The sequence below is a fragment of the Chamaea fasciata genome, unplaced genomic scaffold (genome assembly GCF_029207755.1).
Source record: "Chamaea fasciata isolate MVZ Bird 193981 ecotype frontalis unplaced genomic scaffold, bChaFas1.0.hap1 SCAF_11, whole genome shotgun sequence".
Lineage (NCBI taxonomy): Eukaryota > Metazoa > Chordata > Aves > Passeriformes > Sylviidae > Chamaea > Chamaea fasciata.
In genome coordinates, this window is record NW_027094096.1 from 21,666,075 (window position 1) to 21,684,341 (window position 18,267).

At 50.2% G+C, this 18,267-nt stretch overlaps 1 protein-coding gene across 1 annotated transcript; it reads right to left on the reverse strand.

The window, feature by feature from the left end:
• Window positions 1–4,027: 4,027 nt before the first annotated feature.
• CCNL1 (cyclin L1) lies at window positions 4,028–16,496 on the reverse strand. The gene is made up of 11 exons (XM_066193653.1): window positions 16,227–16,496; window positions 15,961–16,035; window positions 15,683–15,792; window positions 9,575–9,695; window positions 9,094–9,158; window positions 7,695–7,794; window positions 7,463–7,567; window positions 7,073–7,214; window positions 5,901–6,012; window positions 5,681–5,779; window positions 4,028–4,922 (listed from the first exon to the last, which is right to left on the reverse strand). Exons 1-11 carry the CDS (start codon window positions 16,479–16,481, stop codon window positions 4,571–4,573), a joined length of 1,536 nt encoding a protein of 511 aa, XP_066049750.1. The 5' UTR covers window positions 16,482–16,496; the 3' UTR covers window positions 4,028–4,570.
• Between the last annotated feature and the right edge of the window lie 1,771 nt (window positions 16,497–18,267).

Below are 18,267 nucleotides of genomic sequence, written 5' to 3' on the forward strand. Positions count from 1 at the left end.
AGGCTGGACAGGGCTTGGAGCACCTGGGACAGTGGGAGCTGTCCCTGCCCATGGCAGGGGTGGCTCTGGGTGAGTTTAAAATCTCTCACCTGGGGTAGAGAGGGTGTGTGAGGACACCTTGCTGCTCCCTGGCCATGGATGTCACTGCTGCTGCTGAGGGGAGCAGAGCAGTGGAAGGGTGGCAGTGCTGCCCCTGTGTCCCCAGCCCTGGGATCCCGGGGTTGGCTTCCCACACAGTCCTGGAACAAAAAGCCCCGGGGCCATCCCGTGGCCATCGAGGAAGGCAGACAGAGCTCCCTGATCAGAGCCAGATGTCAGAGAGAACATCTCTGGTTGTTCTTGCGGTTTCCTTGATGGCAAAGCACTCCTGAGCTCTCACCCTGCCTCTTCTGAGCATCGTGCTGGATAAAAAGAAGGAATTCTGGAGGGCTGGGTTGGGACTGGGCTGGCCCAAAGCTCCCAGCCCGGAGAAGCACCCGGGGAATGATGAGGAGGGAGGAAGGAGGGTGTTCTCTGCCCTTGGAGGTGTTTTACTCCCTTGGAAGGGACAGGGTGACAGCTCCAGCCTCTCCCTCTGTCGTGTTTCAGTCACTGTCACCCCACGTGTGTCCTCAGACCAGGTGTCTCCTCAGCATGGGGGGCAAACTTTGAACCATCTCCAGCTGGCAGAAAGATGCTGAAAGTGTTTCCTTTTTTAGAGGTATCGAGGCACAAAAACCCTTCAGGCTTTGAATCAAACCTCTAAATCACTTTAAAATGGGACCCTCAGGCTTTGAGTCTCAGCTCCTGGTCGCTCCATACAAACCTGGGGTTCCAGGTGAGGGAATTTGGGAATCTGTACCACTCCCTGAACAGGGATAATGAAATCTGTGAGGGCCTTTCAGGAGATTCACTTGGTTCAGGATGATTTTGCTGTGGATTTCCCCTCTTGGCTCCTGAGCACAGGCCCTGGGGCTGCCCTGCAGGGCTTCAGTGGGATCATTCCGGGATGGAGCAGCCACAGCTCCTCTGGGACTCCTGTGCCAGGCCCTGGGGAGGAACCCCCATTTCCCCTCCCCTTTGGGGCCGTTCAGGGCTGTCCCCGGAGCTGTCCCAGTCCCTGCTCACTCCTGTGATCCATTCCCAGCTGGAATTGGGCCGTTCCGTCGCCGTGGCCCAGGGCAGGACGTTTGTCCCCTCCTCACCCTGGTGGCGTTTGGTGCGAGCCGGGCTGGAGCGCCTCCGCTGGGCTCGGCAACACTTCCACCTACAGAGGGAACCCAGAACGGCAGCGGGAGAGCCGCGGGAGCCGGGAATGACGGCAGGGAATCCCGGGAACGAGGGGGGGGGATGGAATCCATGGGAATGATGGGAACACAGAATCCCGAGAAGGACGAGGGCACAGAGCCCCTGGGAATGATGAATGCACAGAATCCATGGGAATGAAGGGGACACAGAACCCATGGGAATGATAGGAACACAGAATCCCAGGAATGATGAGGGCACGGAGCCCCTGGGAAAGAGGAGGACACAGAACCCCTGTGAATGATAGGGACACAGAATCCATGGGAATGAAGGAGGCACAGAATCCCAGGAATGGTGGGGGCACAAAATACCTGGGAATAAATGATAGATGGATGCACAGCATCCCTGGAATGAGGGGGCCACAGAACTCCTGAGAATGAAGGGGACACAAAACCCCCGTGAACAACAGGGATACAAAATCCACGGCAATGAGGGGGACCCAGAATCCTTGGGAATGATGAGGGCACAGCACCCCTGGAGCTCCAGGGGCTTGGGAAGCTGGAATGAGCAGGCTGGGGGCACAAGCCCCTCCCTTGCTCTCTCCAACAAACCCATCCAGAGGGATTTCCCATTCTGGGACAGAAAAGGTCAATTTTTGCCAAGTTTTTTCCTTCCACTGGAATATAAAGACTTTTTCTTCAGGCCAGCTTTACTAAATTTAACTTTTTTGTTTTAATGGTCCTGCTGGGCTGTGTCCAGGCAGGAGGAGGGATGGAAAGCTGTTTCCTTTGCAGAAGTGTTTTTTCCAAAGGGGAATGTGATTGCCAGCCTGGCCAGGAGGGTTTGCTTCCTGCCCCAAGGAGCACGGACAGGAGTCACAGACTTGGCCTGATGTGAAATCCTGCATTTCATGAGCATTCCCTGGCAGGAGCAGCAACCAGGGAAAGATTTCCTGGAAAAGAAGCCCTTATCACCTCACCTGTGGGTTTGGGGGAGACTGAAGCCTTGAGAGGGACCTGTTGGGTGAATTTCCATCCAAAATATTCTCTGATTGTTCATTTTTTTCTCTTCCTAAACCATCCAAAGCTCCTGGTCCAGGCTCATCCTTCCAGTATCTGTAACAAACCTGAAAGTGAAGGACAGGCAGAGAGCAGTTTCGTATGAAACGCCTTGAAACTTTTTTTTTGTTGTTGAAAATTAGTCAAAAAAATTTAGCAAAATCCTTTTTTTTTTTTTTTTTTTTTTTTTTTTTTTTTTTTTTTTTTAGAAAAAGCAACTCTGAGGGTGAGACCCACCCAAGGAGAAGGGCCTGGGACATTTCCCTGTCCCTGTGGGTCTCAGATGTTCAGAGCCCAGTGGCACCTGCTGATTTCCAGCAGTGTGGCAGAGGCTGCAGCAGCACCCAGGGCAAGGAATCCTGCAGATTTCTCTGGAAAATTGTCTCAGCTACTAAGACACGGGCAGAGGGTAGCCTCAGGTGACTCCTGGAGGTCAACACAGGGGTTTGAAGTCCATCAGCCCTGTCAAACACTTCATCCCTGTGACTCAGAGCTCCAGGAAAACACAGGGGAACTGCAAACTTCAGGGATACTGCAAAACTCCGGGATACTTCCAAGTCTCAGGAGAGACAGGAACTGCGGTGCAGGGACACTTCAGCTGCTGTGCCCTGCAGGGAATGGGGCATTCAGGGGCCCCAGGACTGTCACCTGCCCCTTGTGCCCCTGCTGAACCCAGAGACCCGAGGGCCAGGCTGTGACTCCCACCTGGAATCTGTTTTCCCTTTAAGAATCACCTCCTGCACATCCCAGAGCCCTCCCTGGCTGGAATTTCCCCCAAGAGAAGGAACTCTGAGCTCCTGCTGGGCTGCCTGGGGGAGCAGGAGCTGTCCTGCTGTCGCACGGCTCCAGCAGCCCAGGGAAGGGGAGCTCTGGAAGCACAGAGGGGCTGTCAGTGCTCATACAAACCCAGGGCTGAGCCCTCCACGGGTCACCTCCACACAAATCCCAAAGCCAAGGCAAGCAGGGGTGCTGCTTCTCCAAACCCAGGGATTTCCTTCTGGACTACCCCAGTATTTGTATCTGGGGGAAAAAGCTCCTTCAATTTCCATAGCAACAAACATTTCCCTGAACACAACACACACAGAGCAGTTGTTACAGACTGAAAAACAGTGGTAACCAAGAAACAGAGAGAGACGTTTTCTCTTTTCCTCCCCGAAAATATACATTCACTTTCCGCATTTCCAGAGCAGCTGCACAGGGGTGATTTTTCAACCATGGAGCTCCTGCTCAGGTTTCCTCTCCTTTCTGAGGTGTGCAGAACATCTCCCAAGAGGCTGGCACTGCCCCTGTGCCCTGCAGGGGAACATTCCAGGAATTGGGAGAGGCATTTTGGGAGAGCCCAGGGGCTCCAGGTGGGCAGCAGAGCAAACTCCTCTCACCTGCAGGCTCCAGGGTTTGGTACTACCTGAGCAGCAGCTGAACAATCAGATCCAATTCCTCCTCTCCATCTCCTTTCCCACAGCAGGCAGAGCTCCAGGGATGTCCCAGCAGCTCCTGCTCTCACACAGGGGACACCAGCAGCCCATCCATCTGGACTTGAGAGGTCCATGAGCATGTTATTCCAACTGCTGCACCACCAGCAGGACACAAACATCCAAGGCTTTCCCAGTTTTCCCCTCTCAAGAGCAGCACATCCACAACCCCATGTCCCACTCAGCACAAGGATCAGAGCCGTGGTGTGTAAGAAAACCAAGTTTAGTTTGCACACGTTTGGCATCCAACAGGCAGTAAAAAAAAAAAAAAAAAAAAAAAAAAGCTTGATATTTTATTTCTTGTAAAAATCTTTGAACACATGCAGACTAAAACCAGTGTAAGAAAGTCTCCACCATGTTTAAACAAATAACTATACTTAAATATAAGCGTCTGCAATTGACTGGTATAAAAATAAGGTACGTTTTGCTTTTTTTACAGAAATCCTTTCTCCAGTTCTCAGCTCAATAAACAATACACAATTCTAATACATCCAAGTGAACCTGATCGATTTGCCACGCCTCTCCGGGATACTGCTAAGGTATTATGTGCAAAAGTCGGTAACAGTTTCTTTCTCCCCCCTGAAAGAAAAACAAACAACAACAACAAAAAAAAAAGTCTTCTACACCTTTTAGAAAAGGAGCTGGGGGGGGTCGAAGCTGCTGCAGGCTCTGCAGTCCGTGGTGGCTCGGGGCTGGGTGCAGTCCGTGGCGGCTCGGCTCAGCTGAGCTCAGCTTAGTTAAGCTCAGCTCAGCGGCGGTGGCGGCCGTGGCGTTTGCCGCCCCGGCTGAGCTGAGCTGGGCTCAGTTAGGCTCGGCTCAGCGGCGGTGGCGGCCGTGGCCCGAGCGGCTGCTACCGTGGTGTTTGCCGCCCTTGTGGGAGCGCTCGAAGGAGCGCGAGCGCTCGCGCCGCTCCCGGTGGTGGCCGCGCTCGTGCCGGTGCTTCTTGGCCGGCTCTGAGTGCTCCCGGGATTTGCTCTGCGAGCGGGAGCGTGACTTTTTCCGCTTGTGGCCGTGCCTGCCTGAGCCCTTGAGCTCCTCACGGCCGTGCTTGGCCTTGGCGTGCGGGGAGCCGTGGTTGTGGTGTCGCCGGGGGCTGCCGCTGTGGCTGCGCGAGCGGCTGCGCGAGCGGGAGCTGTACGTGCCCGACAGGCTCCGCCGATTGTTGTAGCTGGGAAAAGCAAACACAAATCAGTGCTTAGAGCTCCCAATCTAATGGAAGAAATCACGTTTTGGGACTCTCAGTTATCAGGGATAACCGAGGGAGGACAGGGAATGTCCCAGAACCTGCCCCGTGGAAGGCTGGGGTCAGTGATGTGGGATTTAAGGTCCTTCCAACCCCAACCACTCTTGGGGGTCTTCTTAGTTGAGCTCACATGAAAATAAACAGCTCAAACTAAAAGCCGAACACAGCATCCTCTGTCCACCATGTCAACATCAGATCACTGATTGGGAGCTGACTTTTTCCTTCAGTGACTTCACGGAGATCCAAGCTGGCAACTTGGTTGTGACACTGAAGACTCTTAGAACACCCCTATCTAAAGCCAGCAGCTCTCACTTCAACCCTCTCTTCCCGCAGCACAAGAGGGGCAGAGCCCTGAGGAGCCCAGGCACTGCACCAGGGAGCACTGACACAAGGAGGCTGCACACCTGGAGCACTTCCCTCCCCTCCCAAGGGCACTGTGCTCCCAGAGACTTGGAATGGGATCCTTGGGAAGACTAACACGAGCCCAGCATAGATTACGCAGGCACAGGGCAGTTAACACAGGTGAATTTTACAGCCTGAACTCCTGCTCCACACCTAACCCTGAGAGCCTGAAGTGATGGCCAGCCTCCCCCTTGTGCTGCCCCTGTCTCTGGGCAGTGCCCAGCCCTGCTGGAATGCCCTGTCCCAGCCCAGCACCCCCAGAGCAGCCCCAGCCCACTCACTGCCTGCGGGCGCTGTGGGAGCGGGAGCGGGACTTTGTCCGGGAGCGGGAGCGGGAGGCGCTTCTGCTGCTGCGGCTTCTCTTGCTCTCCTTCCTCAGCCTGCAGGGCACAAACCAAACTGCTCAGGCACTGCCACACCACTCACGAGTGCAGGAGGAGCTCCCTGCACTTCAGCTGAAAGCGTTTCTGCTCAAATACAAGTCAGGAGAGTTTTACTTACCCGTTGTAAGGGCTCTTTGAGGTTTGCTGCCTCTCTTCTGGCTCTTTTTTAATGGTTTTGGTATTCACGGACACTGGAGATTTCTCTTCAGCTTTTACTTCTCTTGGGGAAGCTAAGAATTAATTCAAAATTAGATCTTTTTTCATCCTTTGTCATAAACATACTGTACATCTCTCAGGTACCTGCACCAGGATTTGCACTAGGTGTAGATATGAACTCCACATCTATTATTTCATCCCATCTCTCCATTTGTGTTCACTCCTGGAATGGGATATTTGTGGGGAAACCCTCTGCTCATGAAGGAGGAACAGCACTGAGACCTTCAGAGCACACAGCCATGCTAACCTGGGGCCAAAAGGTACAAAACAGAAGCTGCCCTTGTGCCCGACAATACGGAACTTGTTACCTTGGCATTTATTTCCAATGCTATAGAAAGGACTAAGCCTGCCCAGCAAAATGAGAGATTTCATCTTTACAACAACAGCACAAATATAAATGAGTAACAAATAAAAGTATGGAGTTAATATGTCAGTCTGTCTCTCCAGAGATGGATTCACCTTTCATGGAAGGGTTGTTAAGCCCACCAGAGCTCCTGTTTCCAAACTCTTCCAACCTGGGCTCCCTCCTCACAGAAAACTCTTCCCTTGTTCTGTGAGAAATTCACACTGCCCTGCCCAAAGACCTCTGAAAAGTCAGGACTCTTCAGGAGAAACCAGGAGAGTTCAGATGGCCTGGCCAGCCCAAAATCCATGTTCCATCTCATTCCCTCTGATGCCAAGGCAGTGCTGGCCTCTCCCTTCTGTTTCCTGCCCACCAGCTGTCTGCCCTCACTGCACCAAACAGTTGCCAAGTACATTAAAAACAACCGGGGGAAGGAATTTTAACAAGATACCTGCTGCAAAAAGGGCCATGAAGGCTATAGTGGCACCCCCAAATTAAATCCAAAAAGCCTCTCTTCACATCACAGAACACGCAGCAACTCCTGCTTCATTATCTCACTCCCTTAAGGGTGCATATTATTAATATCTCGTTCTCTTATCTGGGGAAATATGGAGTAAAACATTTTTCTTTCTAATATGGTTTTAAGGTTTTGAGACTGGTTTTAAAATAAATGTTATAAAAAAAAAAAACCCGAACAAAAAAAGGTTTTTCTGTTCAGGAAACAGACTTACATGGTTTGGATGCAGGAGAAAAGCCACCCAGTGTTGAGAGTGCTGGAGTTCCATCTGGATTTAAACCTTTTGCTTTCAGTTTTGCCTCCTGTAGTGCAGTTTTCCTCTTTTCTACTTCTTTATCCAGAAATTCGTAATTGGGCTGTGGAAGTAACAACCAGGTAAGAAGCTGAACTAATGTAATTCATATTTCATCTCATTTCTGAAAGATACTGAGTTAGCTTTTAATGATCTGCCCAGTAATGTAACTTCCAGAATTTGTTCTCTCCTTAGAGAAGCCCTTTCCCATTAGTACATCTGTATTAGGCATTCCCAAACTTTCCTGGACAACCATAACTCAGCTCAAGCTGCACTGAGCATCAAGCAGCAACACCAAGATGTCAAACTCACCTTCTTTCTGGTATAAAGCTTCAGGGTTGTTAAGCAGATCTCCTGAATCTCCTCTTCCGTGGTGCCAAAGAGCAGGAACCAGTGGGGACGGGTAGGCAGCGGGATCTGAAAATCAAGCAAGGAGAAGCTTAATGGAGATTTCAGGTCAGGTTTTGTTGAAATATTTCCATGAATTCCCTTGGAAGCAGAGCAGCAGCACTGAGGGGCAGAGCTGAGTGCAGCCAGGGCTCACCTGCAGGGCTCTAGCAGCGAGGTAAATGCACGCACACGCGATGGTCTCCGGCTGGAAGCGAACAAACACGTTCGTCCGCAGGCTGTCGTTCATGTAGTTCCTAAAAACACAAAGCAGCACAGTTTGGAACTCCAGCCTGCTTCTCTTTCAGAGGATAACAATACTGGAGACTCAATTGACTTTATTATTTTTTCTGTTGTTACATTAAAGGTGTGATTTCTTTCGGGTTGTGCTGGATGTTTATGTGTGTCACTCTGGGACAGTGTGCACCACCGCCAGTGTTTTAAACCCCAAGGCAATAATGTGTGGCAGTAAATCCACACATTTACTGTGTGGTAGGGCCACTTTCTAGGTTAAATTACACTGGGAAGTGTCCACTGAGTTGCAATTTAACAAGTACTTTGCATCTGTCCAGCTGATTGTCCTAAAAATCAATGGGTTTGTATTTAAAAATTAATGTAGAATTCAAGAGCCATCAGAGGAGCAAGGCGTACTTTCAACCTACCATTATCCAGAGGCTACGTGCAACCTGCAGAGTTCAAACAACTCCGACTGCATTTAAATTTTGTGTGCTTGGAGTCACTTTAACTCCATCCAGGGAGATGCACCCCGTTTGCTCACTGAGTGTTGGAAAAGATGTGTGAGACAGAAGTGGGCCCCTGAGCTCCTGTGGTTACACAGGGCTGGCACTGCCCCTAACACGTGCCCAGAGCTGCAGAGAACAGCAGAGCTCCTTGGATTTCTAAATTCCCAACATGGGAGAGAGACCGGCAGTCAGTCAGTGAGGACTCTACACCCCCACGCCCAGCCTGGCTGCTAAGCGAACATGCTGCATGCACTGTCACCCTCAGTTAAACTCAAGTTTTTAAATGTTAAATCAACTCAAGAAAACGCCGGCAGAATCGTCCCCCACGTGTCCTTTTAAACATACAGCAGGTAGGCAACAAAGACATTGAGAAACAGTCGTAACAGTTACTTCTAGAACCAAAATATACAAATCCTGGCGCCAGGACAGAACTAGGAGGTGCTGCCCGCTGGCTTTGGGTGACGGCAGTGAACTCGCTGAGGCTTGCACTGGCTTGGCTGGAGAGAAGGGCAGCCAAAGCAGCCATCCCCAGGTCATGGGCTGAGGTGCAGAGGGCAGAGCTCTATGACTTACCAGCAGGGACTACCCTTCAATCAAAGAGTAGAAAAAAGAACAAAGTTAAATTGAGTTCTCCATCGCTGCGCTGGAATCAAGCCATGAAAATAGTAAGCAGAAACAAGCACCACGAGATTTGGTCCAAAACGTGTTTGGGTGGTAACTTACATCTCATTGCTTTGTTCATAGGGATCAGCAGGCTTGTTATTTCTGTTACTATTTTCCTGGCTAGGAAAAGAATGGAAAAGAGCAACTTACCAGGCTGTCTGTACCAGGGTTTGATTACGTTCACATTCTAGGACTTGTAAATACATAACAATGATCTGAGGAATAAGGAGAGGGGGGAAAGAGAAAAAAAGACTCAGTTTCAACACATAAAGCTGGAGTAAGGAAGTAAATATATACATATGTAGAAATAAAATCAAACAGTATGCCCAAGCAATACTTCTTCTCCAAGCACACACTCTAAGCTCTCCTGTCACCCCATCACATTCAGACAATTCTTTATTTCACTACTTCTCCACCATTTTCAAACCAGCCACCTTTACCCTTTCCCAGGGAAGTGACTTTTATCAACACAGCTGTTCGCCCAAGTACCCTGGCAAAAGAATTAATAACTACAGGAGAATAAAGAGAAGAGTTCAGGTCATTCTGACTCCTGTGTTTCCTGTTCCACAGCTCCCAGTGATGCCACCAAGGCAGAGTAAGAATTACAGTTACATTATCATTGAGAACTCACCTTATGAGGATGCTTGACATGAACACAAAATCCCAACTCCTTCAGTACCCTCCTTTCTGCTTTGATTACTTGATTTTTGGTGTTTATGTAGTTCTGATCAAGTATCAGGGGGCTTGGAGTCCTATAGTTTGCAAGAAATAAAATCAAAACTGTTTTGCATATCCAAAACCAACGGCAACTCTGTTTTCCCTTCCAACCAACTAATGGCAACAGAAACCGGTTTTCAACTCCTGCAAGCAAGTTTAAGCATTAATCTTGTGCTGTCCAAGTTTAGATAAACTAGTTTAGTTGCTGCTTTTGGCTAGCTACAGATTAGATGGCTGAGATTAAAAAAAAACCAAAACAAAACAAAAACCTTCTGCTCCTGTGTATGCAAACTGCACTGCTCCAGCTGCTGGAAGGAGTTGGCTTGATGGGGACACTCCCAAGAACTTTTCCTCTCCGTGGCAGAGGTGGCAGGAGGAGTCCTTTGCCAGGCTGGATTTCACAGCAGAAGGAAGCCAGAACAGGGCTCTCTCTCACTGGAATTAAAGTAGCAACTCGTGCTCTAGAAATTGCAGTTTCCTATGCACTGCAGAGCAGCTGATTCACCCTTCAGAGAAGCCAGCCCTGCCCTGTGGTGTGTGAAAAGCTGAGTGAAGCACAGAATGAACCTGGGAAATGGATCTGCCTGGGACTCTGGGCCTGCTCCCCTCTCCAGTGGTACCAGGGATGATCCTGCTGCTGTTTGCATTTACAAAACAGCAGCTCACTCCAGAGAGAGATTTTAAACTCCAGCACTGTCAATCCTAATTCCTTCCAAATCCAACCCCTGAACTGCCCAGAGCATGTTTAATCACAAGAACCTTCTGATGCACAAGTGTCACACTCCATATTCTTTGCTTGGTCCGTGCTTAGACTTGACCTTTCAACATTCCACAGGGGATATTTTAATCCACTTCCTCCTGAAGACAGACCAGCTTTTGCCCTGTAACATGCCTCACACATTCCATGTGCTTTCCAAAGCAGAATTATGTTTTTGCAGCTCGTTATGCTCAAACAAACCAGTCTGTGTACACGACACACCCCAAGCACTGGTGACATTTATTTTATGTTACCTTCGAAAGAAAAAAAAAAAAAGAAGTAATGCAAAGTGGATTCAAAATACAGCTGTTGTTGTATCAGACAAAATATTTCGCTGCCAACTTGCAAATTCCATGAGTGGATCTCACTTCTCTTTCCTGATAGGTCACAGGACAGTAAAAACACTCAAAAAACCAAAGTTCCCACTCCAGGAGGAAAGGGTTGATTTAATGACAAAGCTGGAATAATCCAGTTTGTGCCACGACCTCTGCAGTCACCTGGACAGGCACCGATGGCCCTGGGCAAAGGGCACAACAAACTCCTCTAACAAAAGCACCTTGTTGTATCACCACGTCTCTGAGGCATGAGCTGTCCCTGCTCTTCTCAAGGGGCTGAGATGCAGCTCCCAGCTCTGGAATGAATGCCAGGATGGACCTGCAATTCCAGCACTGTCTCATTACAGAAAATGCCAAGTTTTCTATGTTCCAGCAGAGTAACTTCTCTAGTTAACTGTTACTCTCACTCATCAGGGCAAGTTTTACCAAGTTTCTCATTTCAGCTCCTCTAAATAAACCCAAAATTGTGAGATTTTTTTTTCTTTTGTTTATGGTTGGTTGTTTTTCTTTTCTCCCCACAAATTAACTGAAAGAGAAAAGTTTGAGAAGCTTTTCTTTAGGGTAACTACTTGAGTGAGGAGCTGATTGTGCCTGAACACTTGAGCACTGCAGAGACAGGCTGAACACAGTGCTCTGGAATGGGACAGTGGAACAACCAGGCTGAGTTCTTCCCATCAGTGAAGCTGATTCACTCCCAATTCATTCCCATCAATTTCACTGGTGTTGGTAACACTTCCTTTAGTACTGCTCTCCACAATTCCATCTGGAGGTCACTGGGATTAACAGGATGTGCAGAGCAGAGCTCAGCAGTCCAGGCTGTCAGCAGAAAGTTTCATCACAGGTGGGAGATCTCAGGTTAAACACTTAGGACAGCCATGAATTATCTATTAAAATAATCTGCAGTGGAGTCAGGATCACCCACCACTGTGCACATGTCCCTGCATTCCCTGAGAGCTCTGGAAGGAAGTTCAGGTGGCTCCAAGAGCAGCAGGACAGACGGGAGCCTTTGCTGTATTTTAAGTTTTCACTGTCCTTGCACAGGGCCACACGATCAGCACCAACAGTTCACACTTGGCCCACGTCCCACAGGGCCAGGAAACCCAAAATGCCAAGTGTGCTTTGCTTTACTCTGCTGTCCCACACTGCTCTGGTCACAAGTCCTACAGCCCTAAGGAAGTCAGGAAAACCAGTTTATCCAAACAGACACAGCCTTTTATCCACTCATGGAAAAAAAAAATCTGCAGATTTAAGGGGTTTACTGCACCTTGTTACTGGCACAAGTCAGGTTCTCCACTGCATTGAGTCACCAATTTAATACTTTTGCCATTAACTCTGCAATGCTGGTAAACAATTCTTTACAAGTTAGAAACTTCAGAAATTCCCCTTTGAAAAGCTTCTTAGTTTTCTACTAAGAAAAAAGAGGAACTTTGCCAGCGCATTTACTGCACTTAATTCTCAGTTCAGTAATTATCTTAGGGCCAAGCAACAAACCAGAGAAATAGAATTTATAAGCTTATAAATGAAATATAAGCTCAAGCCCTGTATAGCCAAGAAGTGTTCAGGTTCCTACTTGGAATCTGTTCCTACAGACCAGCACTAGAGCTCCAGACAAGATTTTATCTTTAAGAACAGAGCACACAGTGGCCCCTCTGGGAAGTCAATCCAACACTTCAGATGCAAAACCTGATTGGGATTTAGATTGTGTAACAACCCAGAAGATTAACACGCACTGTAATGTGTTTGTAACAATAAATAAATTACAAATACCTTTTTCAAAATCACTCTGGCAAACGAGACCTAAGTTTTCCACAGAGCCGCAGCTTTGTTTGGTGTAATATGAAACTTTGATGTCTTTGGCATGACTAATCCTTGGAGGAGCCGTGCCCTGCGTGGAATTTTGTTCCTTACGAGCAAAGCACTTGTGACAGGTACAGCAGAGCACCAGCACCTCATTTCAAGGAGCAGAGATCTGTTGTGCTGGTCAGTAAAAGAGCCCCAGTTCTCTGTTTGTCTCCAGGATCACACCCACAAGCAGCACAGGTTTGTAGGCAGTGTGAAGGCACTAAGAATGCGTGTCATTAATGCAGCCCCACTGCAGGGCCCCTGAGTGAGGAACAGCTGACTGAGCACCTCAAAAAAGCACCATGTGAGATTACAGCACCACACAAGTCACATTTCCAGTCTCAGGACCTTCTGCAGCTTTCAGGCACAGTTCAAAGAAATAAAATCAACTTCAAACTACATTCTATACGTTAAACAACAGTTGCACTTTGCTCAGAACAGAGAGGTTTTGGCACACAGTTATTTAAAAAGCAGTTTTTTCCACAGTACGAGCTTTTCTCCATGCACACAAACATTTTTACATGCAGTTCTACATCACATATGCTCGTCAAAGATCCCAAAGAAAATATACTTGTCCAAAACACTTATTTAGCTTTTGCTTACTTCTCAGCATTAGAAATACCACCTCAGTTGACTACATGTCTCATAAAAAGAAAATTCCAATGCAATTCCCAGTTCTGCAAACAGGTACATAGAAGGGACTGCTTACATCAATAATTGGTAAAAATGTACAAAATCAAGACTTCTGTACCCTTGTTTTACTGTGAGTTCAAACTGCAGTTATACAGAGCCAGAAAGTGGAACTAAGAACCCAAAACTGGTTAAGAAAGAAAGCAAAGCCTACCCAAACTACCCCAAATTCGTGTGCAGGTTAAGAGCTTCAGTTAACAGAAATGCTAAGACTAAAAAAAAGAAAGTACAGCAGCCTCTTTCAGTTCTGGGTTGTGTGTGAGAGACTAACTACAGCCTAAGTGTTAGCTTCAGTAAAAAAAATTCAAAATAAATAATAATAATAATAAAAATAAAAAAAAGGTCAAGCTAGTATTCTAAAAACCTGGACAGCAAAGAAAAAAGCTTATAACAAGATACAGGAGTTCTTCCAAATGGTTCACCAGCGGCCAACCTGTTAGTCCCCCGATTCCAGTGACCTATGCTCAGAGCACTGGCTTCTCCTTGGGGATTTTCCATACTTCACTCACTGTTGCCATGACGACAGCTTCATCTTTATGTACCACTCCACATCACCCAGGCTTTGGTAAATGTAGCTGGTCGCTGTATAGTCGGTTGCAAGGGAAAAAAGAGTTGAAGTTAATAACGTGTACAGGTGATGGAATTGTCAGCTTGTAAAAAGTACAGAAAAACGTTTTACATCCTGCTTGCTACAAAAAAAAAAAGGGGTGGGGAGGGGGAGTGTGCAAGTCTGAATGTCAGACTGCAGCGTTTTTAAGGTTATTTTCATGCAGATTCACTCAGAATCGCAGAGCAACAATACCCATTTCTCCCGAAAATAATGGGTAGCAGTGCACGATTTCTCTGGACATGATGCACTTTTAGGCACCACGTAACATGCACAAGTTGGGATTTGGAACAGGCTAGCTGGAAAGATTTAAATTCACAGGTTAAGTTCAGTTTCTCTGATCCTTCACAAGAGCACAAAGAAACAACTAGTTTGTATTCTCGTTGCAAAGAAAAGCGAGGCATATGATTAATGAACCTTCACTGCCTGGATGGAGGCCAGAACGTTACTAATCACTGAGCCTGCTCCAGCAATTCCAACAACCAGACTCCCTTAATAACTGTGGAAGACAATCCCACTGAATTCACACCTGGCATAACTTCACACAGCTCTCTCAGGGCCGTCGGGGAGAACAGCTTAAAGGCCAGACAGAACAAAGCTAAATTCCAACGTGCAACACCAACTCTTCCTTCTTGGATCTACAACTAACTAGGACAACACCATCAGGAAAGTGGCCAAAGCTTTTTCAAAAGAAGCACAACCAGGATAAAGACACCAACAAACAGCTGGCTTCCCTAAGGGATTTCTACTCTGTTCCTCAGAAAAGCTTGCACAACACGAGTTTAAACTCCTGCTGTCACTTGGTGACACAGAGCAGGGAAATAAAGGCTGAATTTAACACTGTAGCTGAAAACAAAATCCTTCTGTAACTACGGAGTGCCTGAAACTTTAAGCAATCAGGCACCAGAAGCAAAGCTGAAGCCTCCAATCCCAGACTGTGACACTGCTGCCCGACAGAATTAAGGAGATTTTGTGTTTAACAGCAACCTAGAGAACTCCTTCCCTTCAACCACGCCTTTCTCTTTTCAATGCATCAGTTGTTTGCTTTACACGTGAAAAATCGGTGCTTTACACACAAAGGGCAGCGTTAGACGCTCAGAACTGGGACAGCTCTACCCCACCAGGGCCAGGGGAGCTCCACTGCACCTGTGCAGGCACTAGAACAAGGCAGCTCTTCCTTTCTGCATCCAAAAACGCCCTCAGCCTCCCAGACTCAGCTACACGTTCCTCACCGGTAAAGCTGCAAACAAACACTGCCGGCCACACCAGGCCTTTTCTCAGGTGCTTTCTAAACCGGCTTATTCTAAAAAGAAACATTGTCACGACTCAAAGTTCAGCTTCTTTTTAACAGGTACTTTCTCAGCACCACAACCACACTCGGGCAGGCACAGACTAACGAGAAAAAAGCCTCAGGACTGCTGAGTACGGCTAAAAAACTGGAGAATGCACAGCAACTCACTGACCGGCCACTCACACCTAAGACTACCTTACAACAACTACAAGACATCAAAAGATCAACAAACGTACCTAAAACTACAACCGTGGTGCTAAAACTAGAACCGATACTTGCCAATCATAACTCGTAGCTAAATCAACAACGAAAACGCGTCTACCAAGGGAACAAAAGCAGAAGCGGCCGAGATTGCACTGTACTGCCTACACAGCAGCCAACGGGCACTCCCTTCTCAATTTTAGGTCGTTGAACTTAGCCTGGAAAAATACTGTGAATTGAGAACTGCAGCGTAGATTAGTGGTAACAGGTGCTTATGCTCATAACGAAGCTGATCTTACCTTTTTGCTCTTAACTGCCGCAAGTGATGGAACACGTTGATCACGTCCCTTATCCGACGAGGCGCCTCTTCGATTTTGGACGCGAGATTGATGCAAGCCATGGCAACAATCTGAAAAGAAGCCCCGTTTCCGTTAGGCAAACAAATTTCAGTCCAGATAAAAACGAGAATTACGCAACTCTAAAGAAGCAAATCCGCCAGGCTCGAAGCGAGCGGCCTGTGTGGCGCGTGGCCGCCCCCAGCCGCCCTCCCCCGGTGCCCCCGGGGGGCCGCGCTCACCTCGAAGCTGTGCTTGACGAAGGACTTGGAGTAGAAGAACCGATGAAACAGCACCTGCCCCGTCGCCATGGCCACCTGTGAGGGCAGAGCAGGAGGAGGGAGAAGGAGGCGAGTCAGTGCCCGGGCCCAGCCGCCGCCATTTTGTGTGAGGCACCGCCGCCCCCCCCCCGCGCCGCCTCACGCCCTTCCCGCCGCCACAATGGCGGCGCCCGCCCTTCCCTTCCCTTCCTCCCCTGCCCCCCTGGAAGCCCCGGCAAGGGCCTCACCTGCGGCAGCCGCAGCAGGATGCCGGCCGCCTGGATGAGCTCGCAGCCCAGGATGCGCAGGTCGGTCTCGCACTGCAGGTCCAGCCCGTCCTGCATGGAAGGGGTGGGCGAGAGCCGCTCCTCTGGGATCAGCGAGTGGTCGATGGTCAGCGACACCTCGGAGTAGAGCCGGTCGCCGATGAGGATGCCCGGAGCGGCGGGAGGCGGCGGGGCGGGGGCGGCGGGCGCGGCGGGGCCCGGGTGCGCGGCGGCCATGGCGGCGGAACGGGGCGCGCTGGGTCCGGCTCCGCTCCCGGCGGCGGCCGCGCGCCGACTGCGCGGCCCCGCGCGTGACGCACGCGCCAGCGCCGAGCGAGCGCGGGGGGCGGCGGGAAAAAAGAGTCCGCGGGACACGCCCGGGAACCGGGAATGGGAAAATGGAACGGGAACGGGATAGGGAACGGGAATGAGACAAGGAACCGGGAATGGGACAAGGAACCGGGAATGGGACAGGGACAGGGAACGGAACAGGGAACCGGGAATGGGACAAGGGACCAGGAATGTGAATGGGAACGGGACAGGGAACCGGGAATGTGAATGGGAACGGGACCGGGAATCAGAAATAGGAACAGGGCAGGGAACAAGAACAGGACAGGCACAGCAAGCAGGGAATCGGGACAGAAATGCAGGAACGGGAGCGGTACCGGGACAAGGACTCGGGAACGGGACAGGGTGTGAAGCGGTGCAGAATAACGGAGGGAGCGGGAATGGCGCTGGATAAAGCGGTGTAAGCCCGGAGTCGCCGCAGTCATTGGGGCTGGAGAGGATCTGTCCGGGGCAATCCAGCCCAGCCCCTGCCATGGGCGGAGACACGGTACAGAATGGATACGTACAATACAGAAATACCACATCGGTGGTTAACCCGAGATCCTGGATCCAAGCCCTGTCTTAAGGGTTATTGGTGCTCGGAATATGTCACATGGGGAAAAAAAAATTCCGTAAGTTTGACTAAAAATAAGGCGAGTGTGGGTTATTATTGGCAAAAGGCGGACTGGAAACGTTCAGGGGGAAGCTACCTCCAGCTTCATTTATTAAGGAAAAACAAAAACCAGTTCCTGCCGTTTTAGTGAATAAATTCACAATAAATGAGGAAACATTCCCACATGGCGAGACGCGCGGAAGAGCACGGCGGCCGCGCACGGCGCAGCCCCGGGACACCGCGCTCCCGAACGCCGCCCCGGCGGCGCCAGCAGTGTCCCCAGCGCTCCCGGCCAGACCGGGATGTCCCGACATGCCCCCGCTGTCGCGACAACGCGGGACGCGGCCACGGGGCCGGCCCGGGCGGTTGCGTCACTTCTGGGAAGGGCCGCAGCACAGCCCCGCGCCGCGCGCCCCGGATCCCTCCGCCGCCCTAACAGCACGCGCGCCAACCGGAAAAGCCCCGCCTCCTCCGCGGCAGCCGCAGCCCCTGATTGGCTGGCTGGGTTTGAGTGGCAGCGGCGCCTGAGGGGCCGTGCCCGCCATGTTGTGTGGGGGGCAGGCGGCTGCCCCGCCTTGTCCCTGCCCCGCCTTGTCCGTGTACACGGGGGTCACTCCAGAACAGTCGCACAGAATCGCAGAATCCCAGAGGCTGGAAAAAACTCCAGCGTCAAGTCCAAGCTGTGACGGATCCCCACCTTGCCCCCAGCTCAGAGCACTGAGTGCCACCTCCAGCCCTTCCTTGGGCACCTCCAGGGATGGGCACTCCAAACCTCCCTGGGCAGCTCTTGCCAAGGCTTCACCACCCTTCCCATGGGGAATTGCCTCCCGGTGTCCACCCTGAGCCTCCCCTGAGGCCGTTCCCTCTCCGCCTGTCCCTGTTCCCTGAGAGTCGAGCCCAACAGGGCTGTCCCCTCCTGTCAGGGACTTGTGCAGAGCCACAAGGTCCCCCCTGAGCCTCCTTTTCTCCAGCTCCCTCAGCCCCTCCTGGGGCTCCATTCCCTTCCCCAGCTCCCTCAGGATCCACGGGATCAGCCATGAGGGGAAGGCTGAGGTGCTCTTGGTCTGCTTGCCATCCTCATGG

Excerpts from the sequence above, each read along its gene's own strand:
- CCNL1 (XM_066193653.1), bottom strand. The coding sequence starts at position 16,481 with ATGGCCGCCGCGCACCCGGGCCCCGCCGCGCCCGCCGCCCCCGCCCCG. Across the intron at positions 15,793-15,960 it reads TCGTCAAGCACAGCTTCGAG|ATTGTTGCCATGGCTTGCAT; the intron begins GTGAGCGCGGCC and ends GCTTCTTTTCAG. Across the intron at positions 7,215-7,462 it reads AGCTTTATACCAGAAAGAAG|CCCAATTACGAATTTCTGGA; the intron begins GTGAGTTTGACA and ends TTACTTCCACAG.